General features: G+C 35.3%; 1 protein-coding gene across 6 annotated transcripts in view; it reads left to right on the forward strand.

The window, feature by feature from the left end:
* The window catches only part of NOL4 (nucleolar protein 4), a 400651-nt gene that overhangs the window by 115284 nt on the left and 258864 nt on the right, over positions 1 to 26503 (forward strand). For 4 of the 6 annotated variants that reach the window (XM_057699284.1, XM_057699287.1, XM_057699286.1 and 1 more), the window contains 3 exons: positions 1226 to 1337; positions 2464 to 2576; positions 7104 to 7236. In XM_057699284.1, the coding sequence (XP_057555267.1) occupies positions 1226 to 1337; positions 2464 to 2576; positions 7104 to 7236 (358 nt within the window). Of the gene's footprint in view, positions 1 to 375; positions 393 to 708; positions 747 to 1225; positions 1338 to 2463; positions 2577 to 7103; positions 7237 to 26503 lie in introns of all 6 variants that reach the window. The other 2 variants (XM_057699285.1, XM_057699288.1) reach the window with 1 other exon arrangement.

Below are 26503 nucleotides of genomic sequence, written 5' to 3' on the forward strand. Positions count from 1 at the left end.
AGTGATGTGAACTGATTTTCATATGCAACTCAGGGAAAAATATGCTTTACAATTTTGGATTTTAGTATGTGAGGTTTCCTCAATGCTGTGCTCCTTCTACAGCATGGATAAGCAAAAAGGTGACCCCATCACTATTAACTTAATGGAATTGGTGCAGATTTGTACTCAATCATATACAAGGTGCATATTTTCCTTCCTTTCTACACACTTAAAGTACACCAGTGTTCGTAACAGCTCTGCATGCGCCTGAGGAATCGTCTGTGGCAGTTCTGTCTAATTTACAACCCATTTATTCCCCTTGCTTATCTCGTGTCTCATGGACCAGTGTCAGTGCTAGTATGCTGGAAAACTAATGCCCTGCGTCACACTTCTTAGCAGCACTGTCAGCTTTTATTTAGAGATGTTTAACAATCTATCAGATTCACTTCAGAAATCTTTGCTTTGATGAGAGAAATACCTTGGTTTTTGAAAAGTTAATATTTAAAGAATCACTGACAAGAATATTGATTTCTAACTTGACTCTAGATCATGGTTCTGAAAAGAGAAACTCTGTATAGGGCACTGGGAGAGCTAGCTGTGACCATCACTGTTAACCATTGTGGACATAAATTATGAAAAACTGACATAGCAGATGAAATAGGTGGCCAGAATGCATTCCAGGTGTGTCATTTTCTGTGGAAGGGATGATTCACTGCAGTAAATAGATACATGAGTTCTGTTTGGATTACTTTTTATTTTTACTAAAAGTATTTTGAAAAGCAATAATGAAGAAATGCTTATTACTGCAAAATCCCAAGTTTATTGTTTCTCCTTGGGGCTAAATTTTTTAAAAATATATGTAAAATTGGATAAAATTTTAATGGTGCTAGCAATAAGTTTAATTGCCAAAACAATATGGGCAAATTTTCATAAGGAAAATTCACTAGAGTATCTGTACACTGTGATTATTTTTCCTAAAAGAAATGCAGAAATATAAACAGATCTCCATCCAGATGTGGTTGATTTTTTTTTCCTTCCACATCGCATTATTAGCAATTATTAAGAAACATGCAATCAAGCTGGATAGATATTTCTTGAAATGATGCATGGGATGCAGTGCATGCTTTCATTGTGCTTTCTGCCATTATGGAATAATGCGTCTTATTTGGAAATACAATGATCACTTCTGTTGAATCATGCCCAGTCAGCTTATATAATAACACCTCTATTTTGTGAATCATTTCAGATTTCAGAGAGCTATGCCTTCCTACCAAGAGAAGCGGTGACACGATTTCTAATGAGCTGCTCAGAGTGCCAGAAAAGAATGCATTTAAACCCAGATGGAACAGATCATAAAGGTAGCCACAGTGTCAAATAGTGAGATTTCAAGTAATTTTATTCACAATGGCAATTTATATCCACATTTTTATAAGAATGTGGTCGACTGAAACAGTTCAGCAAGTCAAATGGTCTCATTTATTCAAGCAGGAGGCAGGGAATGTTGAAGATTCACTGTGGAGCAACTCAGTGCCCTTTCTCAGAAGAAAGTTTTGACGGTGGCAAATAAGTTTTTTCCTATAATAATGTTTTAATTTTCATTTATTGTGTGTGTTTCATGGTGTTTTAGATATATTCAGCAAGGAAATTGATGTTCCATCTGTGTTCTTTTAAATCTGCCGATTTCTTATTTCTAAGAGTAGTGAAGAGTATGGGGTTCTTTCACTGAAAATTTTTACAGAGAAGTTACAGTTGGCTTTGGCTTTCATTAAAAATTATTTGGATTATTTTCCTAATATATGAGTCTATCTTAGAGATTTAGGCTAGCCTATTCCCATGTGTTGGAGGATGAGTAGAATAGCAAAAAATAAAAAGCAAATTTCCTTTTGTGCTCAAGTAGTCCATGTAGAAAGCAAGTGTGGGGACTTCCCTAGTAGTCCAGTGGCTAAGACTCCACACTCCCAGGGGGTGGGGGGGGGTGGGGATGAATTGGGAGATTGGAATTGACATATATATACTAATATGTATAAAATAGATAAGTGGAAAAAAAAAGAAAAACACTCCTAGCTTCCACTACAGGGGGCATGGGTTTGATCCCTCGTCAGGGAGCTAAGATCCCACATGCCATACGCATGGCAACCCCCCCCCCCCCAAAAAAAAGTAAGTGTGCAACAAAGCAGAAAAATACAAAAATGCCAATAATTTTGTTTAATGGCTATATTAGCTTCACTCATTGTTATGCAGGATATTAACAAGCTCCGCTTGTAGTTAGAAATAACCAATTTATCCATAGTGCTAATTTGTCCCAAAACACCTTTATTGAATCTTACCAGTTATTTTTTTTCCTGCGATCCATCTCTGATGCTACCAGTCTCCTAAACACTTGGTATCTAGACTCTTATTTCATTTTGAACAAGTTGGATCATTCTGAAATTACAGGTAGAATGCAGTATCACTTTCATTACCCATTAAAATGTTTTATTACAGATAATGGAAAACCTCCCACTTTGGTGACCAGCATGATTGACTACAACATGCCAATTACCATGGCCTATATGAAGCACATGAAACTGCAGCTGCTAAACTCACAGCAAGACGAGGTAAAATGGAAATTTCTACACTTACGTCATAAGCCAGAATGAAGTTTGTTAACCATGACTACCGTATTAAGCATGACGGCATTTTGAAGATGGTAATTTATTTTTTTTAAATGAAAGGAGTGTCACTAGGACGGCACAGATGGAGAAACAGGCAGAAGTTTCTAGTCCTCAGCAGAGAGACCCTGTGTTACCACATCTGCCTTAATGCTACGTGGGAATTTGCTCACTCCCCAGAAAGATTCATTTTCCTTACTAGCCCACCGTAGAGATAACCTTGGTAAGGTGCTAGAAAGTTCAGGGGAAAGTATTCCAAATAAGTGTGTATCCAGGGACGTTTTAGTGCTAAGACTATTTTACCTGGAAATCAGAAAGTTCAATTTCATAGGTATTTCAAATATAATCATTTCCCCACCATCCAAATCTTGTGTGTATTTTAAAGTTGTTTTTTCAGTTAACCGTTATCTTATGTTTTTGTCTGTCTGCTTCTCTGCATTTTCTACAATTTGTGGTGATTCTTCTTAACTAGAGATGTTTTGATGTTTCAAATTATTTTATTCAATTTGTACAGTAAGATTCTAGCAATGTGCTTGTTGGTGTATATTAGACACTAAATGTGTATTTATTAAATATTATTCTCTAGGATACTAATTAGCTCACCAGTTTGGTTAAAGTATTTCAAAGGCAGAGACTAAATTATATGCATACCCTGTGTATATTCCCCCAAATACTTACAACAAAATGGGCTTAGTAAATCCTTGTTAACTAGTCAGTAGCCATTAGTTAATATACACACTCAGAGTATCTATATAGGAAGATAGGAATAGTTTCTCAGGCTAATACATTGTCTCCTTTTTGAAATTTCTCTAGAACAGGAAATATGGTTAAATATTTATTTTTAAATGTAGCATTATTTAGTAAGGTATTATTAAATTATTTTACAATTACTTTATTAACTTAGTTTCATAAAACTCAAATTTGGTTTTCCTCTTTATGTGAGCAGGTTTAATCTCAAAACTATATTTGTAAAATTGTTTTATCTCAAAAGACTTTATGAAAAGTACAGTCTGTAAGAATATCTGTATTAGTGCAGTGGCTGTATCAGATTCTATATTATCAGATAGCTGTATATAAATGATTGGATAGCTAGTAATAAAATCATTCAAGAACAGGAAAGACAATTAAGAAAATATTACTGTTTATTCATCCCTGAGAATGAAAATATTGTTCCCATGATTCATTACATAATTGAAAATCTTTTTAAAAAACCCATAAACTAGTTAGAGCTGTCAAATTATTTGTAGGAAACTCATTTAGATATTGATATGTTTATTTCTAGGCCAAAGAGTAAGATCAACTTTGTGCCAACAGTAAGTCTGCATATGCTAAATCCTTTTGGCTTCTAAAAAATCATGTGTTTCACATAAGAGAAATAGATCTTTCTAAATGATAGTTGAATTAAGAAAATAACTCTTATCCTTACATTTCAAAAATGCTAAATTGGGTGTACACTGTCTTAAAACTATTCCGATAAACGATGAGTTAGATTGTTTACAAAATTTTGGAAATTGTGATTATTGAAAGATAGGAAGGTGGTTAAATAAGATAGGTCATGTTAAAATGGAAATCAAGTGAGATATTCCTTTGTGATAAATTATATTTAAATTTTAATGAATTTATTCAATTACTTCAGCCAATATTTATTGAGTACCTTCTCTGTAACTGTCACTCTTGTAGGTAATGCAGATAAACAGTGAATAAATTGCCACAATTCTTGCCTTTATTAAGCTTATCTTCTAGCGGTAGAGGAGGAACAGACAATAAAGGAAGAAATAATGAAAGTATGTATATAAGATGATACTAAATGCTATTCAGAGAATTAAAGAAGACCTGGAATGGGAATTCCTTTAAAATTACAAAATACTGTATCCAAAGGTTAATTGACCTTCTTATAAACTGTTGATGACAGTTTGAACCATAACAGACTTTCTGGGGAAGAATCTGGCAATAATTATTTTAAAACTTTAAAAAGTTATTCATATGCTTTGACTAGAAATTTATCCTAAGGAATTTGATGTGCAAAACAGTTTGTGTATTAGGATGTTTATTGCGTTGCTAATAGTGATGGTGGGAAGTATCCAGCAATGAGGAATTGTTGAATCTGCGCTGTCCAACATGGTAGCTGCTAGCCGTACAGGGGTATTTAAATTTAATAAAAATTAGTTGAAATTAACTCAAATTAAATTTTCAGTTCTCTAAGTTATACTAGCTATGTTGATTAGCCATTATGTACAGTTTATATAAACCATTCTGTGGAACAGACTGCAGCCTCACTCTTTCTGTCTAGCTTTTCTTTAAACATACACACACATAGCCTCACACAATACTTTTTCCACAGACACACGTGTATATACATGTATCTCAAATGGTTGTGTGTATGCATATATACACACATACATATACCATGGAAACAATATTTTACTAGATTACATCTAGTTAGCTCTTTGTATTGTATATAATAAATGCTTTTACAAAGACTATGTTCATATAGTATCCACAGCTACTTTATAAAGACATATTGATCATCTTTAGCATTATATTTAACTTTATTTTTTGTGTATGTCATATAATAAAGATGAATCTTCTATACTCTAGAATTTATTATATATTCTCTATAACAATATCAAAGTTTTGTGTTTATTATGTATCTGACATTGTTTTAACCACTTTAAATATATTATAGCCCCTCAATCATTATACAGCCCTATGAGATTGATACTATTATTATTCCTGTTTTATAGGCGAGGAAACTGAGGCACAGAATGTTAGGTAACTTGCTTAAGGTAACACATCTACTAGGTGGCAGAGCACAAATCAGAATCCAGGCAGTCTGGCTCCAGAGAATATGCTTTAAAATACTATAATATTACAAACACTATATATAGAGTGTATATAGTGGGTATCTGTCTATATCATCAAGCTTTGTGTGCGTATGTATATATGTACGTAAATGTGTGTGGTACACTTGATAACATGGATGTGTGCAATGAATTCTATTATTTTTTGTCTTTTGAACATATATATTTATTTCATATGCTTTGGATTTTCTTAGAATTTAGAATTGGAGAAAACATAACATATTTAGAGAGAGGGCGTGCGGCCGGGAGAAGTCTGTGTGGCTGATTGCCCAGAGGCCTCCCAGGGTGGCATTTCCTTGCTGAATTAGTGAAGAGCTAGTATTGCTCAGTAGACCTAGACATGATCACACCTTTGGTAAAGGAAGAACACCCAAATCACCTGGGCTGAAACTAGGGATCAGAATACCCATTACCCGTCTGCCAGAATGCTCCTGTCCCCTAACCATAGCAACTTCTTTGCTGCTACCAAGATGTCATTTATGAAGCCAAGGGAACTTTTCCTATTCAAAGAAGGTCTTTTTTTTAAGCCTGGGTGACATCATAATGAATCCCATGTGATAAATTACTTAACTGCTCTGTGCCTCAAGTTCTCAATCTGTAAAACTGGGTAAATGCTGGTACCTAACTCACAGGTTCTGATGAAGATGAAGTGAGTAAACAAACGTAAGTAACAGTGTCTGCAGTATAAGTAGCAGCACTGCTACTGCTGCTACTGGTGATCATTACATTAACATTAAATGTTCAGATCAAATATTTACAAATTGAAGTTAAGCCTGGTGGTTTCAATTAAACATTTATGATATTTTACACATGTTTCTGAGGACGTACTGCCTACATAAGCACAGCATTTGTCCAAAAATCAGTTCTCCAAAAGGAGTTTGCTTCAAGGAAATGACTATAGCAACATAGTATAGATTTGGTTTAAGTTAATACTTGACAGAGTTTGATAAAATGACCATTCGGCAAACTTGCCTTTTGATAGTTTAGCCATTTGCTGATCTGCTTTTGGTAAATGAATCTTGCACACTTTGACCTAGAACTTTTTGTGGTTGCAATGCCGTCAGTATGTTCTCTTGTAAGAAAAAAAAGGATGTGCTAAGATTAACTTGTTTTCCAACAAATATAGATTTTGAATCTAGCCACATATGTTTGTCTATTAGTAGCTTCCATTCTGTTTAGCAATGAAAAAATTTTATTTACAATTATTTTTATTGCAGTGTCAGGTTTTTGCTTGTAATATTTTATTGTCATTTATTTAAAAAATCAAAACGTATTTCTTTTTATGCTATGTTTTGTGATTGACTCTTTTAGGAAGTATTTTATAAATTTAAAAAATCCATCCTTTCACTATTCAGTAATAGTAATAATTCAACAACTATATCCTTCTTAAATACATTATTTTATGTTTTACATCTTTTACATAGACACATTGAATCTTCACTAGTCTTCACATTTCTTACTTATTTCAAGAATCTATTCATGTGTAACATTTTACGGAGTTCTGTAAAAGCTTACTTAGTGGCTAAACTTTAATTGACCCTATAGATAAAATGGTCATTATCTGAATGTATTATATTTTATGATACTTAATGATTTTTAAAACCATTTTCAGGATGAAAGTTCAATAGAAAGTGATGAATTTGATATGAGTGATTCAACACGGATGTCAGCTGTGAATTCTGACCTTAGCTCCAATCTCGAGGAAAGGATGCAAAGTCCCCAGGCTCTACATGGCCAGCAAGATGGTAAGCCTTTCAAATTGAGCAAACAAACAAATAAACAAAATAATAACAAGAACCCTGATCAGAATTTATTAAAACAACAACCATTTCTTGTGTTAATTTTTTATCTTTTTCTATGGAGACTTTTTTTTTCTGTGCACTCAGGTTATATTAACTACTTCATTATTTTTAAATTTAAGTACTTGGTTTAAAACTGCAAATACTAGTTATAAAATCCAAGCTTGCCCATATTTTCCTCTCTGAGCTTAAAATGAGTTCTGGCAATGGAGTTTGGGTTTCTGTGATGTTTTCTAGCTTTGATTTCTTCGGCCGTTATTCTCCTGACTGAATGAAGAGTTTAAAAATGGTCAAAAGATTAATTTGGAGGTTTTAATTTTACTGAAAGACAAAGTTGTAGCCAAAAAACAATTGCTATAAAAGGATAGTTTTAACATAGTGATTTTGCTGGGTAAGAAGATTTTTGCTGCGATTTTGAGCTATTTTATTCAGCTGTAAAGGAAAGAAAGATCATGATCTCTTATTCCTGGATCCATTGACGATTCCGGGGCCATCCCACTGTTCTTGATAGAACAGATAACGTCAAGAAAACTGTACATGTAGAGAAAGTAGACTTAGCAGTTAACACTTTAAGTCTAATATATTCAGAGATCTTTTAAAACTATCTTTGTAGATTTTTGTCTTTGTAAATATAAAATTATATATGGAAGTAAATTTACCTTACTTGGGTAATTGTGGATGAAAATTCAGGGTTACAAATAGAAGGAAATTGTCCAGTTCTCTTAGTTTATGATTCCTGTAATTAACAAGTTTACATGAGCTTTTTGACTGTGTATTTTTGTGCCTGCATCTGTTGATAGCGAAAAAAGATCTTTCCTTGCTTTCTCTGACACTTGCTGTTAAAAACTTGTTGCAAAAGATTGCTGCATTTCTAGCTGCTGTTAGTGTTCTTATATTGTCAAGTGAGAAATCCCTAGTTTTAAGCATACAGAAAGTCTTTAAAAAGGTGAGGGGGCTTTTGTTCCCACTTCAGATGAGTCTAAAAGATCTTGGTGTGCTTATTGGCATGAGTTATGAGGAAGAAGCAGTAAATTGATATCAGTGGTTTTAAAAATCATATATTACTCACTGCATAGTCAAATAGCTGTCGCAATAAAAATGATATTTATTTGGGAAATTTCTAAGAATGTACTTCTTCTGGTGTGGATATAAATTACTTTTTTTCTTCTAAAATATTAGTAGATCTGATTTTGATTTTTAATGGAAAATGTGTAGCAACAGGATGTTGGAATAACTATGTATACACATACATATAAATATAAAACTATATATATAATTATATATATAACTATACAACTGTAACTGTATAACTATATATAAGTATATAACTAGTAACTATATATATATATAGCACTCTATCAATATTTATCCATGTATTTTGCCTGTTTATACCATCATCTTTTTTAGTCCTTAATTTTGGGGACCATAAATAATGAGAGGATGTCTCTCATGATACAAATTCTTTGCTTTCTTGATTAAAGTTGTCTACTGTGACTCTTTGGCTAGAGGACAGCTGATGTGATATAAATTTATATCAATTTTAATAAAATGCAGTGGAATAATGTCAAATATTACTTCCTCCTTAGGAGAAGGCACTTTCTCATCATACACTGATGTATGTCTCAAGGATAACGACTTATACCTAGTTGTTCTTTCTCCAACCTAAGCCTAACCCTTCCCTTACATGTTCAGTGTCTCCTCACATTTCTCCTTGAGTTTTCTCTTGCAATTACCTTTTCTTTCTCCTGCATCATATGTTTTCCCCAGAATCAACAAGCGCATATGATGTAATAAATACCCTCTTTAGGAGGCCTCCACCGATCCCATTGTGCCCTTGCAGTCATTGCCCCATTACCCTGCCCCGTCCCCGCAATATGCTATACAGCAGAGCTCATTGAAAGACCTGTCTCATCATCCACTTCCTCACTCTACTCTTCCTGGCTCATCTCAGGTAGGCTTTCATCCTTACCACTCCACTCCACTTGCTCTTGTGGATCTCACCAGCAGTCTGCACAGTGCCTGATTCATTGGTGAGACCTTAGTCCTCATCTCCCTCATCACTAACATCCAAGGACAACACACTGTTTGCTTCCTGGCGGGCCTCCTTCTTGGTCATGTTTGTGTGTTCCTTTTCCATATCCTAGTCTATAGATGGTGGAGTGTGCTGGGGTGCAGCCCTTCGCTCTCTCCTCCTCTGTGCTCACTGTCTAGATGATCACATCAAGTCATGTGGCTTTCAATACCATCTGTACCCTGGTGAGTCCCATATTTACCTCTCCAAGCCCTGATATCTTTCCTGAGCTCAGGACTCAATCCTTGTCTCTATTACCTAAATTTTAACGTTCTTCAGAGGATTTATCTGTGTATGAAATGGTATTTTTCTTATTTTTCAGCTGTTTCTCTTCTATAATGTAAATACCATATTAATTAATGGATCTTCTTGTGCTTTTGATTTTCCTTTCAGTTACTCCATTTGACATAGTTCTTAAGTGCTGTATTATGTAAATGATTATGCTCTATTTTGTAAATCTAACTTTTCACCATAATCATAATTTGTCACATAAATTTTACATATTTTTTGTGCTAATTTCTCCTTCACCCTGACAGTGGCACTCTCATAGGTAACCCATATTGACAGACAATCCTTCCTTATTTTCCTCTGTACGCACACACACACACACACATATACACACACATATTCATACACAGATGTACACACTCAGATTTGGTAATCGTGGTTTTATAAAAATAGTTTTATATCATTTACACTGGTCTGTTTCTTCCTTTTCTCATCCAACATTACCTTCCTTTTAGACCTTCTTGAATACTGAGATGTATATACAATGTTCAGCAAAAAAAGACACGTCCCTATACCTTCAATTAACACACAATCTAAGGGAATAAAGGTATACATGACACCATTTATTTTTGGTTACAGTTCATCTAACCAATTTGGGAAAAGTCCTGCCTCTGTAAAAATAAGAATTCATACTAGTAAAACTTTTAGTTTGTGTCTTTCTCAGATCAGTGGGGACTCTGAGTACTAGGGACTACCTTGGGTCTGGGAGTATCTTGCTTTCCTGTGGATGATGTGCATTAATCTTTAGGAGTGGTCAGTAGGTAAAGACTTCAGATGCAACATATCCAGTTGTGGGTGGGCAGTCCGAACGCAGCTTCAATCGAGAGTAGTCTAGTCCAGGATTTTCAAGCTGGGCGCTACTGACACATCTTTCTTTGATGTTGAAGGGATCTCCTGTGCATGTTGGGGTGTTTAGCAGCATCACTGGCCTCCACCCACTACATGCTAGTATTACCTACCCCCCAACCATGACAACCAGAAATGTCTACAGACATTGCAAATATCCTGTAAGTCCCCAAGTTGAGAACAACTGGTATAGGCACAGAAGGACCATCTTGGTAAGAAGCCAGTAAGATGAAGATTGAAAGGCCAATGGAGAGAAGTTTAATGGAAATTGAAGGAAAGTCTAGGAAGCACTGCTCAGTGGGCTTTCTGAGATTGTGGAAATGTTCTATATTTGCACTGTCCAATACGATAGTCACTAATCATTGCAGCTGTTGAGTACTTGAAATCTGACTAGTGCATAGAGAGATTAATTTTAATTTTATTTGACTTAATTTTAATTAATGTTAATTTATATTTCAATAGCCATGTGTGCCTGGTGGCTACTTTATTGGACAGTGTAGTCTAGAGCATTATTTTATTTTGACTCGGCAGTTGAATTCCTTTCTCTGCAGCCTTCGATTAGATGTGTCTTTGGAGAAACTGTAAAAGAGATTCATATTTTAACAGCTGAAACTCCAGTTTAATATTCATAAAATATGAACAATGCAAACTTTTAAAGGTTAAAGTTGTGTTCTATTTTCTTTAACACTAAGCAGTTACTTTTAAGATATTGTAAACAAATTGAAATAGCTTATTGTGATTTTTTTAAGGAATCCTTCCCATTAATTATAACACAAGTAAGTGTAACAATGTGTTATTGGATACATAATTCTATAAAATAGAAAACAAAAACTTTTTCAGTTTCCATCTCACTGTGGTTATAAAAGATTTGCAATCTATTTAATACCAAGGGAAAGAAAGAAAGAATATAAAATATAGATCATTTTGGAAAAATAACTATATTATGCATACTGGAGAAAGGGAGGAAAAGAATGAAAATATCTTGCCACCAGGCTAGATAATTAGGTAAAGGTGAAGAAGACACAACCCAGAACGAGGAATTTGGTAGAGGAAAATTGCAAAGATTGATGTATAATATTCAGCTTCTTTTGCTTATTTTAAATTTATAATGCTCCCCTAACTCAATGAAAGTATAAAGATAAAAAATGAAGAGAAACTCTGAATCTTTTCATAAGAAACATTTTACCCTCATTTTAATAAATTGAGATATAACTTACATAAAACATCATATTAGTTTCAGATGTACAATATAACGGTTTGAAATTATCACCACAGTAAATCTATTTAACATCCATCACCACATATAGTTAGAATTTTTTTTTCTTGGAATGAGAACTTTTAAGAGATCTCTCAGCAACTTTCAAATATGCAATACAGTACTATTAACTCCATGCTGTACATTACAGTCCTAGGATTTATTTATTTTATAAATGAAAGTTTGTTCCTTTTGACCACCTTCACCATTTTTTGAGTAAAATATATTAAGCTATTTAAAATTTTTTGCAGTCTTAAAATAATGCCTTTAGTTTAAGTCATTTAAAGATTGTATAATCATTTGAGTTACTCATGAAAGTATGAGGTCCTTTAAGCTGCAGTGGAATATAAGGGGCTTACTGTGAAAGAGCTTCTGCTCTGCGGGGGCAGTGGTTGATGCAATTCCAAAAAGCATTCCTGGATCAAAAAGCTTAAAGGTGCTCTGTACTCAAATGTTCATCAATTTGTAAGTGTTCTTGTTCTACCATCCATATCAGTGGATTATAAGTAGAAATGTTGTCACTTAAGGCTTCTGTCTTCCAATCTCAAATCTTAGAAATTTTGGGGAACATGGATTAGCTCAAAATAGTAGTCTTTTTTCTTAATCAATTATTCTGAATATGTACATTCTAAAAACAGCTGATTTATTTTTTGCTGTTGTCATCTTACGTTTTTTATTAAAGGATGTCTGGCAAAAGTGTCAGATTTAGAAACAAACTTAAAGATTCAGTGCAAAATAAATATTCAACTTCTGATAGAGAAATACTTTTCTAAGAACCATTTTAATTGCTTTTCTGAGTTAATAGCATATGGTATACTATTGATATTTTTATAATGGAATATTTGTGCTTTTTTGGAACTGAAAAAATATTAGGTCATTACCAGCAAAGGATTTCTGTATTTTTAAGTCACAACAAATTGTTATTTTCCCTTTTGCCATTTTTTAAAGATTACAGGAATACAAAAGGAAATTGAAACCTTCAACTCTTTGCATATCAGCTAAATCAGCTTTAAAAGTAAGGGATTGCAGTAGAAAAAAAAAAGTATACATTTCTCTTTGGCTCTCATTTGGTTTTATTTTGGTGGTGACATTACAGAATATATTGCCCTTAGGAGAATGTGTTGAATTTGCCTTGTCTCTCGACTCAATGGAGTTATGTAGAGATATTTCTTAACATAATATTTTTTGCAATATTTGGTACTTTATTAATATAGCAAACAATGACATGTTTATACATTGAAAATTAACAATGTTCCATGTGTCAGAGTATTGTAATGTGTAGAAACAACAAAAGAGGGAGAAAGACTTGAGAGTTAAGAATTCTCTTAAAGCATTCATCGACATTTACTTCAACTTCTACCATGACGGGCTTGTAAATAATATATTCAAGGCAACTTTTTCATTCAAAGATGTATTTGATAATTATGATATCATTTAGAAATACATAGTTCATTTGCCAGACTTTGAAAATCTCCCTCTTTCTGTATAATATTTGTATTCTAGAAATGTTTTGATATGCTTCAATTGGCCAGGCTGTTTTTGATAAACAGGAAGCAAATTAATTGGAATTTAGTGGCTAATATGCATACAGATATTAGAATATTGTGTGTGTATATATATATGTCTTGCAATAATGCTTAATTATATAGACTTTGAAGAACTTTATGTCTTACTTCACTGCTAAGAGCAGGTAGATTTTCTTACATAAATATCAGTTTAGTGAAAATTAAGTAATGATTTATATAAGCTATTAATATATTATAGGTGATTAAATACAGCCACACTTCAGTTTATTGCTCTTCAGTTTATTGCACTTTGCAGATATTTTGTTCTTTACAAATTGAAGGTTTGTGGCAACCTGGTGTCGAGCAAGTCAAGTCTATCAGTGCCAGTTTTCCCAAGAATTTGCTCACTTTTGTCTCTGTGTCACATTTTGGTAATTCTTACATATTTCAGAGCTTTTTATTATTGTATTTTTATAGTGGTCTGCGATCAGTGATCTTTGATGCAAAAGCTCATTGATCAGTGATATTATTATTGCAAAAAGATTGACTAACTAAAGTCTCAGATGATAGTTAACATTTTTTAGTGATGAATTGTTTTTAAGTTAAGGTATGTACATTGTTTTTTTTATAAATTTATTATTTATTGATTTATTTTATTGGCTGTGTTGGGTCTTCATTGCTGCACACGGGCTTTCTCTAGTTGCGGCGAGTGGGGTCTACTCTTCCTTGTGGAGCACGGGCTTCTCATTGCGGTGGCCTCTCTTGTTGCAGACCATGGGCTCTAGGTGCATGCGCTTCAGTAGTTGCGGCACATAGGCTCAATAGTTGTGGCTCACAGGCTCTAGAGCGCAGGCTCAATAGTTGTGGCACATGGGCTTAGTTGCTCCACGGCATGTGGTATCTTCCTGGGGCAGGGATTGAACCTGTGTGCCCTGCATTGGCAGGCAGATTCTTACCCACTGCGCCACCCAGGAAGTCCTGTACATTGTTTTTTGAGATGTAATGCTATTGCACATTTAATTGACTACAGTATCGTGTAAATGTAAGTTTTATATGCACTGGGAAACCAAAAAGTTTATATGAGTTGCTTTATTACAGTATTCATTTTTATTGAATGAACCCACATTATCTCCAAGTAACAGGTAAATATTTTGCATTCTAATATCCAGACATGAACATGATCTATTAGGTTGAACCGTATGAACTTGCCATATTGACTCAACCTAATAGTTCAAGTTCTAGGATAACTTAAAATAAAATAGAACATCAAAATTATGAAAGCAAATATTTTTGAAATTGGCATATATTTCAAAATATATTGTTTCAGAACAATAATGCACACACATGTACAGCAGGCATGTGTATCTTGTACACTTATAAGATGACCATACTGTTGTTTTGAGTATAAACATGAAAGGGTGTAAATTTAAAAATAGCAGTTTAGTTGTGAGGTAAATAAGTGGGTAAAGCGATATTGTAGTGGCTGTTGTACTTTTTCTTCTGTCCTTATTTAGATTATATGCTGAGCTGACAGCATAGACTCCTACCTGGGGAACTTATTTTAAAAATACAAATTTAGGGGACCCACCTGAGATGGGATAACTAAGGCAGTTGTGTGGGAAAAAGGGTGGTGCTCGTGTTTCAGACTATACTTTTGAAGATGCACCTCACATTTCTAGCTGGCAGTTTTGAAATATGAAGATGGCAACAGAATTGAGTCACGCGGGTGTAGTTCATGCTCAGATGCTGTTTTTGGTCAGTAGTACCTTCTGGGTCACTTTCTAAGTGAGGATTGTACAAGTTTCTGTGGTTTTCAGTTAACATTGTTTTCTTCATTATGAAAATTACTGCATTCTTTATTACTCTTGGAAACACCCCCTCTCTTAGTCTATTATGTTTTATAGTCTGATCTATCTTAATATTGCACACATTGGGTTTAATTTAAGAAAACACACACAGTCCTTTTTTACTGCTCTGTGTACATGTGAATACAATTTTAGTAAAAATATGCTTGTGACTAAAATTGCATCTAATTTAACTGAATAGAATAGTTTCAGGTAAATTATTAAAGCATACAAACCAGCAGTAAAACAACTACTATTTGCCATTTAATTTAGTTGGAAAATCTAATAAAACCTGTTTTTAATAAAAATGATGTAAAACAGTACACTTAACAGGAAATTATATTTAGTTGTTAATTTTTAATGCTGGTGAATTTTAAGTAGAAAAGCTATTAAAATTTGTTTAGAATGAACACCAAATTCTCTACTGAGGTTGTGTTGTCTTGTGTAAGTCATTTTTTTGTTCTACAAATTTGTTTTCTTTTAACTGTTTCTAAGTGTTTAGGAAATTTGCATAAAACAAAATGGATACAGGAATGTTGATTTATTTTCCTTTTACATAAGTGTAATAAAGTTTTTTACTTCCAAAAGTGAATCTATTCTTAGCACTGTTATTGTTCTCAATTTTTAAGCTGAATACACTTATGGACTTAAAATACATGCAAATGATACAGTGCTGCTGTTCTTCCTTAGAACAAGTTGTTCTAATGCCTGATTAAAAAATAATTCTCATGGTAAATTTATTGAATTAATTATTCTGTGTTGAGGTGGTTAAGCTGGTGAAGCTTTTAGAGAGCTTTCTCTTCATTGTAGTTGCTCTATAAGTAATTATATTATAATTTGCAAGAACAAAGTATTATAAGCTATTTAAAGAAAATCAATAATTATAAGGAATGTTACTATGAATTAGAGGAAATTTTGATTACTAGATTTTTTTTGTAATATTATGTATGCTTGTGTGTGCATGTGTCTTCGTGTGTCTATATTTAATCATTTGAAATTACTTTTAAGTAGTAATTCTCTATTTCCAAAAGCAGAAGAAGAAATAGCAACTTGACACATATAAAACATAAGTATGGAAAATAGATGTTGAGTTATGCATTTATTTAATATGCTTTTATGGAGAATATTATTTTCTTCTTGCATTTAGCATCATATTATTTGAAAGTTTACTTTTCTCTTAAGTTAAAATTCTACTTGTTGATTCTTTATCTTACATAAGTAATTTTTCATATAAGTGAGTTCTTGATAGAAATTTAGCTTATTGATTTTCTGAAGTTTGCATACCCCAGAGACCAGTCCAATCTTAGCCAGGTCCTGAGCCTCTGGAAAGTCAGAGGAAATTGGCTTGGTTACAGGCTTGCTTTGAAGAGTCTAATCTGATCAGTAAAGGATGTCAAATTAATTTGGAATTTTACCTTTACTTATGGCTTAGTTCTTTGTTTTCAAGCATTTCTCTTGTGGTTTGTCATTTTCTTCATGGTAGTGATTGCTGGTTCATGAATGATTACATGTGTTGGCCTAAAACAAATAGACTGCCAGATATTTCTCCAGCAAACATGGGTTTTTTCCAGATTAGCAGAGAATAGCAGTTTGGGGTCTGCAGTCATGGTGAGACACACGCAAGTCCCCAAGTGGCAAGGGAGGAAGAATGTTTTCATAGAGGGGAAAAAGGAAGTTGGGAGGGTTATAATAAGCAAAGAGTCTATGGCTTTTCATTGGCTGAGTCCTTCCAAGGAAAGAAGTGAAGTATTTCTTCTTCCAGTTGGGCTCTGTTGTCATTGCAGGGCACGAAAGTTCCCCCTTCTGGTCTCCAAACTCTATTTAATTGAGGTTTCTATTTATTAATTTTTTTCATTTCCCCCTTTTGAGCAAGTTCTTTCTCTGAAAGCATCGCTGATCAAGAGCAAGGTTTTGTAGTTTCAGTGGCTTTTTGTCCCTCAATTTCAGGGTGGATCTTTCTTAGGAGTAATGTTTCATGTCAGAGGGAAAGTGCACAGATTAGAAGACTATTGAAGTCACATTTGAATAATGAAGAGTGGTAGTAGAGAGAACTCAGGCACATTTTATCTAAGGTCCATATGTTATCAAGATCATAGACATCAGATATCATCTGAAGTGTTAGGTCATCATCATAAGATTTGGTTTGGTCTGGATATCTTCCAACAGGCCTGGTCTAGATATCTTGAGAAAGTTATTTTATCAAATGTCACTTGCTTCAATTCCAGGAAATCTTTACTTTCATGTCTCCAGATGATGTGCAGGTCCGTTCAGGGTTTGGTGCTTACTGTAGGTGTGCCATTTGAATCGAAGAATCTATTTCTTGGCGTTTGGTGGGACAAGAGTTAGTTAGAAGTACCTGATGGGACATCTCTATTGAGTTTGAGAAGTTCTTCTGGAGGTGTTTTTTTCCAATAGATGAAATCTCCAGGCTACAAGGTGTGATGCATAAGGTCTTCATCTCCTGATAGCACATTGTGAAAAGGTTGCTACAGGAGTTTCCTGTAGGTCATCAAAAGGAGTCAGGAGGTGATTCATCAGTGCTAAGCAGTTGTGAGGAACTTTGTCAGTGATAGAGGGAGGCAAGTAGTAGGGTTAAGGTTGCTACAGTGTAAAAGAGTTACGTGAGAAGCAGTTAATAAAAGGACTTCATAGGAGGTGAGGTGGCTGAATAAGAAATGATGAGTGTGATGAGAATTCAGAAGCGGTGCACAAATGGTACAAAAATGCATGACATACAAAAATGGTTAAAAGAAATCCCACAACAATTTTCTCGGTGGTCTTAACCAGATGAACAGTGGTGGTAATGGCTCTAAGACAAGGGGAATAGCCCTATGCTGCAGGGTCCAGTTGCTGATTGTAATACCCTATGGGTGAGTGGTGGTCTCTATGTTTTTGGGTAAGTGCCCCAAGGGCATTTTCTTCCTTTTCATGTACAAAATGAAGAAAGGTGATGTGATAATTGGGATGCCCAAGGGCAGAGGGGTTCATCAAACTCTCAGTTATTCCAGTAGAATTGGATCAGGGTTGTTGTTCTTCAGTAAAACATGGAATTTGGCTGTAAGAGAGAAATTTGGAATCCAATTTCAGAAATAACTAGCCCGAAAAAGCCTTTCAGCTGGTACTTAGTTTGGGGTTTTGGTAAATTTAGGACAGTTTGAGGCCTGTCTGGACCAAGCTGTAGGACCTTGTTCTGATGTGAAATACTATAAACATTGAACCTAGGTTTGAACAAACTGCAGTTTTTTTTGCAACTTATGTCCCTTTAAGGCTAAAAGCCTTAGCACATGGAAGTGGTCTTCCTTTGAGGAAGCTTGAGAACTGGAGCAAAGAAGCAAATCGTACACATATTGCAACCAAATAGAACCTCTAGGGAACTTTATATCATCCAGATCAGCCTTCAGGATTTGCAAGAAATAAGAAGGACCCTCAGTAAAACCCTGAGGCATTACTGTACAGGTGAATTGTTTTTCTTTGCAAGTGAAGGCAAAAAAGTATTGACCAACTTCATCAACTGGAATACTAAAGAATGCACTGTATAAATCAATTACAGTAAAGAATTTACTTCCAGTAGGAATGGATACATATTAGTAACCTATGAGGGTTAGAAACAAGAGTGTAGAGGGATAACAGTGTTGTTTGTTGCTTAGAGGTCCTAGATACACCTCCACCCTCAGCCCTTAGGTTTTCTCACTAGTAAAATAGGAATGTTACAGGGACTACTACAAGGGGATAATGAGGCCTTCAGCCTTGTAATCGTCTGTTATGGGTTTTATGCCTTGCAGGACTGCTTTACTTATACGGTATTGATTGCTTCTAGGAAGAGGTTTTGAGGGATCTATTTGAATTTTGATGGGAGGTGTGCTGTGAATTTTGCCAATATCAGTTGGAGGTTTTGCCCGTAAGGGATATGGTAACTAATTCAATAGGAATAAAGAGTGTTTCCAGAATCAGCTGTAGTACCATCAGAGATGGAACAAATCAAAGATGCCAAAGGGTTATTTAATTCACGTGGTTGGTTACTTCAATGACTACCGTGAAATTCTAGAATGGTTTACTCCTTTTGGGAGAAAAAAATCCTAGCATGATACTTCTCTAAGAATTCCCAGCCTAATAAATGTATGGAGACTGAGGAACTAAAGAGGAAAAAAAGGGTGTGTATTTCTCAAAGGGCCTAAACAAAAGGGAGTTGGTTCAGAGACAGGTTCATTAGAGATGCCCCCTAGATGTGTTGTAGTACTCTGAGACAGGGGCTGCTTTATAGCAGTGTGTTTGAGCACCAAGCATGTGGCTCCAGTGTCAGTACTGGAAGAGATTCATCCTGAATCTGGAAAAATGTTTCTCCAAGCCAGTAAGAGGGAGGATTAGGAAGAACCCTATAGTTCTTTGGAGGCTTATCATTGAGAGTTGGGTGGACATTGGAAAGACTAGTTAGAAAGCACCTATGTGAAGTGTCTAAATTTGTAACAATCTCTTTTCTAATGTCCTGGCTCTTTGAAATAATAGCAGAAACTAAGAGGGTTTTGGTTTCATTTAGGAGTCTTCACTTGCCAGATGTGAAGAAGAAGAATTTTGATAATCTTCCTTTTTAGGTGACTCATCTAGAGTATGAGAGAGCTAGTTTTCCAGATTAACTAAATCTGGAGTGGATGTAGTTTCCTATTCCATCCTGTCCTTTTTACTAGAAGGGAAAAGTCCTGGTTCAGCCATTTAATAAGCATAGAGTTAAAATCTACCCGGGAGGAACCAACATCTGAAGGAAGACCAGAGTTTTCTTTAAAAATAATCTAAAGTCAGTTATAGAGTCATGAACAGGTTCGTTGGATTTTTTTGTTTGCAGACCTGAATCTCCTTCTAGTCAACAAGCTTTGGAAAAGCTCTGGGAATTGCCCAGTGAAGTTGCCTAGCAATTGCTCAAGCCTGATCATATATATGCAAGTTAGCAGGCTGGATCCCAATTTTAATTTCACAGACTTTTCAGAATTTTCCCAATTAGTGGTTTTCATCCAGTGCTGGGCCTGGTCTTTATCAGTTTGCTTATGAGCTACTGATATGAATCTGAGAAACTAGACTAAGTTTAAATGACTATATTAAATTCCTCAGCAGGTCCGTGAAGATCTTTGGTTACTTTAGGAAGTATTTTTGGCTATGCCTCACAGTTCAGCTTTAGTCCAAGGAATATAAGAAATAAAGAGTTTAACCTTTGGATCCTCAGAGGATTTAATTTTAAAGGGGCAGATCCCAGTAAGTTTAGAGACAAAGGGAGAGGGAAGAGCTTCAGAGAAAGGGGGAAGTTTGTAAAGAGAATTAGTATGGGGGAATGAGGGCATGGAGGAGGCATAGTTGTCCTAGGAGGGAAGGAGGAAGATAGTACTGGAGTCTGACCACGAGCAGCTGGAGGAGAGAGAGACAAGATGGCACCAGAGGCCAAATCTGAGACAAACAATTGAAGGAAGAAGAGCCTGAGGCTTTGGAAGCCATTTTTCTTTCTTTAATCATTTGTTTGCCTCAGTTAATCTTAAAATCTTAATTTGCAGAGAGGCAATTTTAGACTCCTCATAATGTTAAAAAGCCTGAAAATGCCAATCAAAATAAGTATTCCACTCCATTCTGGAAATTTTTGAGTTACGTATTCCAATTCCATTATCAGGAAATTAAGTTTGATAATTTCTGAAGTTCTCCATAGTGGCCTTTGGTACTATAAATTGCTTTTGATCAAGTTAGTTCATTTAGTTAGAAATGTACGTGAGGAAAGACCATGGTTTTTAAACATAAATTTGGCCAGAGTCTTGTGGGGGCACCCTCAACAGGTTTAGATAACTGGGATCCTATTTCTCAGAAGTTTTTCTCTAGAGTAAAAGCATAACTTTCAAAAACTTAACCTACAGCTTAAACAGCTCAATTCAGACAGCTTCCGACTCAAACAGCTTCCAAATTGAATAGCCTTTAAGGCCTGATACCAGCTAGTCTAAGGGAATAGCATGGTCCTGGAGGAGCCAGGCCAAAGGCTTTCCAGCCAGTTGCCAGAGAACAGCCTCTATTCCAAAAGAATGGGCCAGCGGCATGGCTGACCTTGCACCGTTTTAGTGAAGCAGCCCCTGTCGCCGAAGGTACGGACAGATGGCTTCTCAGCCAGCTTTGGTTGAAACACTCTGATCTCAGAATCAGACCATAGCACTGAGTGAGTACTCACATACAGAACAAGGCCCTAACCAGATAGACAAAACCTTAAAATAGATCCTAGATAAAGCCTGGAGAGCTTCAAACACAAAGAGGGTGTGAACACAGATCTAGGAGAAAGGTATACCTTGAGACCCCAGGGTTGGCAAGAAAGCAGTGAGCAACAGTTGTCTCAATTGTGGTATCACACTTGCTTGCCCACCAGCCCAGGAACCTTCAGGGGTCTTCTCTGCTCTCTGTATGGCCACCAAAATATTGACATAAAACAAATAGACTGCCAGATATTTCTCCAGGAAAGATGGGTTTATTCAGATCAGCAGAGGATTATAATTCAGGGTCTTTAACCATGAGGAGCCTCATACAAGTCCTGACATGCAAGAGAAGGAGCACTCTTTTATAGAGGGGACAAGGGAGTTTGGAGGACTATAGTAAACAAAGAGTCATGGGTTTTTGTTGGCTGAGTTCGTGCCAAGAAAGAAGCGGTGTCTTTCTCCTTCCTATTGAGCGCGGCTATCATTGCAGGGTACGAGAGCTCCCCTTTCTGGTCTCCCAACTCGGTTTAATCAAAGTTTCTGCTTATTACTTTTTCTTATACAGGGATCCAATGGTCAATGTTTCCGTGCCCCTGGGAGATGCCAAAATTCTACTGGAATCAAGTAGAAGATGCTAGAACCTTTAGTCCTTGAATACTGATTTTTGTCTGTCTGATAATGCATAAATGAGATCAAGAATTCACATGACAGTGGGAAGACCTTAGAAAGTACACATCCTTTGTGAATTCATTCCAATAAAATTTGAAGCTGTAAATCCATGAATCTTAGCCATATGATAGGATCAGAACTACTTGAACTTTCCCAATTTGAAAATCTTGAGCAACAAACTTTTTTTTTCTAATGTTTTTGGTTTCTTTTTACTGCCACTTGGCTAGCCTTTATAAAGTCTCACTGTAAAGCCAACATCATGCTGTGTTTCTTTACAAATTTCTTGTTGGTAATGCGGGTCAGCTAGCTATTATTTTTTTATAAAACAGTTTGAGGCTTTAGGCAAAAATAATCTCAATGTTCAGTGTTGAGTAGGGCTTTGAAGCTTCTGTTGCATGAGAGTTGTATAAAAAGATAAAGCAGTTACAAAATTGGGCTAAATTGACCATAAAATATCTTTATTTACTAATTTTACAAAGATCATAATTAGATGATGGGTTGATAAAAGGAAAGAACAGTTGGAGGGTATTAAAGAAAGCAGTTGAAAGGATATTTCATTATATTCATTTTGAATCTGTAGTATAATTGTTTTCTTACCAGTCTCACTTTATTTTATGGGGAGCGCCTTGGGGGCAGGAAACAGAGTGTATCTTGTGCATCCTTGAGTACTGCCTTTGCAGCCCAGCAGTGTTTGACCTATAGTAGAATGTAGTTTTTGAATTGAAATGATGTTTTGAAATTTCTTCATTTGCTTACTTCTGTAGTGAAAGTGTACTCAACTCTTAGACTCAGGCTTTGTTGAGAAATATTAGATAGGTAGTTGATTTCCTCGCCCATGAGTGAGTGGTTAGCTATCTTTTCTACATCTTGCTTTGGAGTTCCTGATGCCTGTGCTGTCTCCCTTGTCTACCTCCCAAATCCTGTCAGAAGCAATGGAAAAATAAAGTGACTTTGAGATCTTAAAGTGAATTCATTCACAAGGTAATGCAAAGCAACTCTTAATTTTAAATCTTGAGATCTGGTTTCTTGTCCCAGCTCTGCCTGTAACTAATTATGTGGCCTTATTTAAGAATTGTTAACGTATGTGGGCAACCATTTCTACATCTGAAAATGAGAAGCTTAGATAAACCCTCTGTAAGATTCATTCTAGCCCCAGAACACTCTGAGTGTTCACCCTTTTAGGATTCTCTCTTTCATTTGTAACATTTTCTGTGGTTGTATTCATCCTGACAAGACATTTTCCTTTAAAAAATAAACAGGACTCCATTATTTTCTATGTATCTCTAAACTGGTTTAAGTGTTTTCTCATACTAGAGAAAATGGATTAAAGAACGATGGAGACACCTGCATCCTTCTGCCGGCTGCCTTTCCCATCTTTAAAGAGCCTTCTTAATTCCAAAATACACATATGATGAGTACTTAGAAAACCAGGGTGATTTCTGAAGTAACAGCACTCTCCCAGTTTTTCCCTCTGGCCTGGACTGCAAGAGCCACCCAGAATCATTCTCTGTCTTCTTTTTACTGCCAATCTTCTGTGCCTTTGGTAAGAAACTGTATTCAACACAAAGACTCATGGGTAGTGCCAAAGTGTGAAATTAACATTCCCTTCTTTTTCCTATTCTTTATGAACATCATTCATAAGAACCCTTATTTCTGTTCCTTCCCAAATGTGTGTGTGTACATAAGCATGTGTGTTTATATGTATTGTGTACACAGAGAGGGAGGGAGGGGGAGAGAGAGAGAGAGAATGAGAGTTTTAGTGCTTTCAACAATAATGATTATTTTCCTTCAAGTGTTTTTCATAAAATTTATCCTGAGGTCCTGAGGTACTAGAGGGTCTTGGAATTTCCTTCAACAGTAACATCATTAAAGCTTTGAGAACTTCAGATGTCTATATACATTTCAGAAATTTTGTGTGTTTTGACAGTCAGATATCATCTATCGGCCTATCTATCTTTCAGCAGATTTATTTCACTGACATATCCACTAACATCTCATTATTCCTATGGTATAACAATGTCTTGGAGAATAGATTCTAACATCATAAAAGTAAAAAATACAACTCATCACTGCTTAACTCTGTCTTTATTCAAGTCTATGATAAGGCAATCAGAAAAAATCAGATTATCATTATTGGTACGGGGAATTTAGTGCACTGGACACTGAAACCAGTGTTCTAAATTGGTGTCAGTAAGGACATGCTTTTTCTCTTTTTTTCTTTTCTTTCTTTTCTTTCTTTCTTTCTTTTATTTATTTATTGGCTGCACTGGGTCTTCGTTGCTGCACACGGGCTTTCTCTAGTTGCGGCGAGTGGGGGCTGCTCTTCGTTGTGGTGTGCGGGCTCCTCATTGTAGTGGCTTCTCTTGTTGTGGAGCATGGGCTCTAGGCGTGTGGGCTTCAGTAGTTGTGGTGCATGGGCTCAGTAGTTGTGGCTCGCGGGCTCTAGAGTGCAGTTGTGGTACATGGGCTTTGTTGCCCTGCGGCACGTGGGATTTTCCTGGAGCAAGGATCAAACCTGTGTCCCCTGCATTGGCAGGTGGATTCTTAACCACTGTGCCACCTAGAAAGCCCCATGCTTACTCTCTTAATACATGTCCACAGCATCAGTGGTTTCTCTATCTAAAATGTCATATGCATAATTCTATTTTAGAGTTGATGAAAAACACCTGAACTCTCATCTGAATCCAACCATCTAAAAATCAGATTATTGTTTTACATATTTCCAAATGAAAGTGAAGATAGAGGATGAGGAGAAATAAAATGTCTTGACTGCTTAGTGTATGCCAGGCACTGTCCCAAGAATTAACTTTGTAGGTTTTCACAGCAGTCCTATGAAGTGGGGGTTTGTTATTTTCATAGCATAGATGAAGAAATGGAGGCTAAGTAACTATCATTACCTAATTGCTAAGGGGTAGAATCAGAATTGGAACACAGGCATTCTGGATCTGGAGCCAGAATGAAACTCATCTTTAAAAATGAGTGTCCAAGTTTCCCCAAGCCCAGGTCTGTAATCATTGCATTTATTATATTCTGTAACTATGCTTACTTACATGCATTATTTTATGCCATGCATGCTCAACCATCCCATCAAGTTCTTATTTCCTGGACGGAGTATTAATATTCTGACTAATATTTTACTATTGCCTGTGCTTTTTAATGTGTCTGTAATAGCTACTTGTAGATGTGTCCTCATACTTTCCTATTTTCATGCATGTATCTTTGTTTCTGCATTGTTATGAAGAAATTAAAATATTATTTCTACCCATTGAAATCCGTTGGTTTTGCTTAGCTTTCTAAAATAGAAGTAGCAAACAATTTCTCTTTATTTCAGTAATCTCTTGACGATAATTTCCCTGTGTTTAAAATTCATATTTCCTTTTATCTGTCCAATATGTAATTGACTTTTGACAATTTCTTTCATTTCCCCTATTCTTCCCTTGTATGGAAAGGACAATGAGAATTTGTGATTTACCTCTTCTACTGCATTCCTTATTTTGAATCTCCTCATTTTATTTTACTGTGCTTTATTCTAAATAAGAAGACTAAGGTTTGGAAGAAGGTGAGAAAAAAAAGACCCCACTTGTCATCCATGACCTTCCATCCACTCATGCCAATAATGATTTATTTTATCTTATAAGCTTTTTTGGGTAACATTTCAGCTTTGCTGTGTGTGGAATAATAAAGTGTACACCTTTTTGGATAAAGAGTACCATTTTCCTGCATAAAGCTTCCAGATGAATAGGCTATTTTGAAATATCAGTCAAACAAGTCATATGTCTTAAAATAGCATACTTTATATAACAATAATAGTCATGTTAATGTAATGAAAACATTAAAAGAGAATGTTAAAGGGTAGAGAAAGTGGAAATTATCCAAATTAAGTGAAGTAGACTTATGTGATAATGAGATATTAAGTCCTACCCAAATGTAAGCAAACTTTCAAAATAAAACAAAACATCAAACTTCAAAAGAAACCATTTAATATTATACATTAAAATTACTTGCATTTGCAAAAAGAACAAAAGTAGACCAGTAGAATTTATGAGATGATTGTAAGAGCTTGTGGTTTTGAGAACCTATATTTGGTAAATTGAGTGGTTAATAATAGAACCATTTACCACTTGGGCATATTTTTTGTCTAACAATTGTCAATATCCCTACATGTGTTGTAGGACTTGTCAGCCAGCCAATCTGTAAATAGGCCAGCTTCTGCATTTACATTTATAGATAAGGGCCTATTCCTGCTTTCTTTAAAAAGAAGACTACAAAATGTTATTCTGGGTATGAACAGTTTATAAATAAGTTGCAAATAGACAAGGTGTTTTCAATATCTTTCAAAAAAACGTTTCTTACCCTATCAAGGTGATATTATAATAATACTATCATGCTGTTTAGTAGTCAGAATAGTTTCTTGGGTTACATATTATTCTCATTGCAAAATTAAACCATGTCTTTTGTTTTCTTTCCGTTGCTGTTTAGTTTAGCTGCTGTTTGCTACTAAAAATAATATTTTACCTTGTTAAGCA

Source organism: Hippopotamus amphibius, chromosome 11 (assembly GCF_030028045.1).
Source record: "Hippopotamus amphibius kiboko isolate mHipAmp2 chromosome 11, mHipAmp2.hap2, whole genome shotgun sequence".
In the NCBI taxonomy this organism is placed as follows: Eukaryota; Metazoa; Chordata; class Mammalia; order Artiodactyla; family Hippopotamidae; genus Hippopotamus; species Hippopotamus amphibius.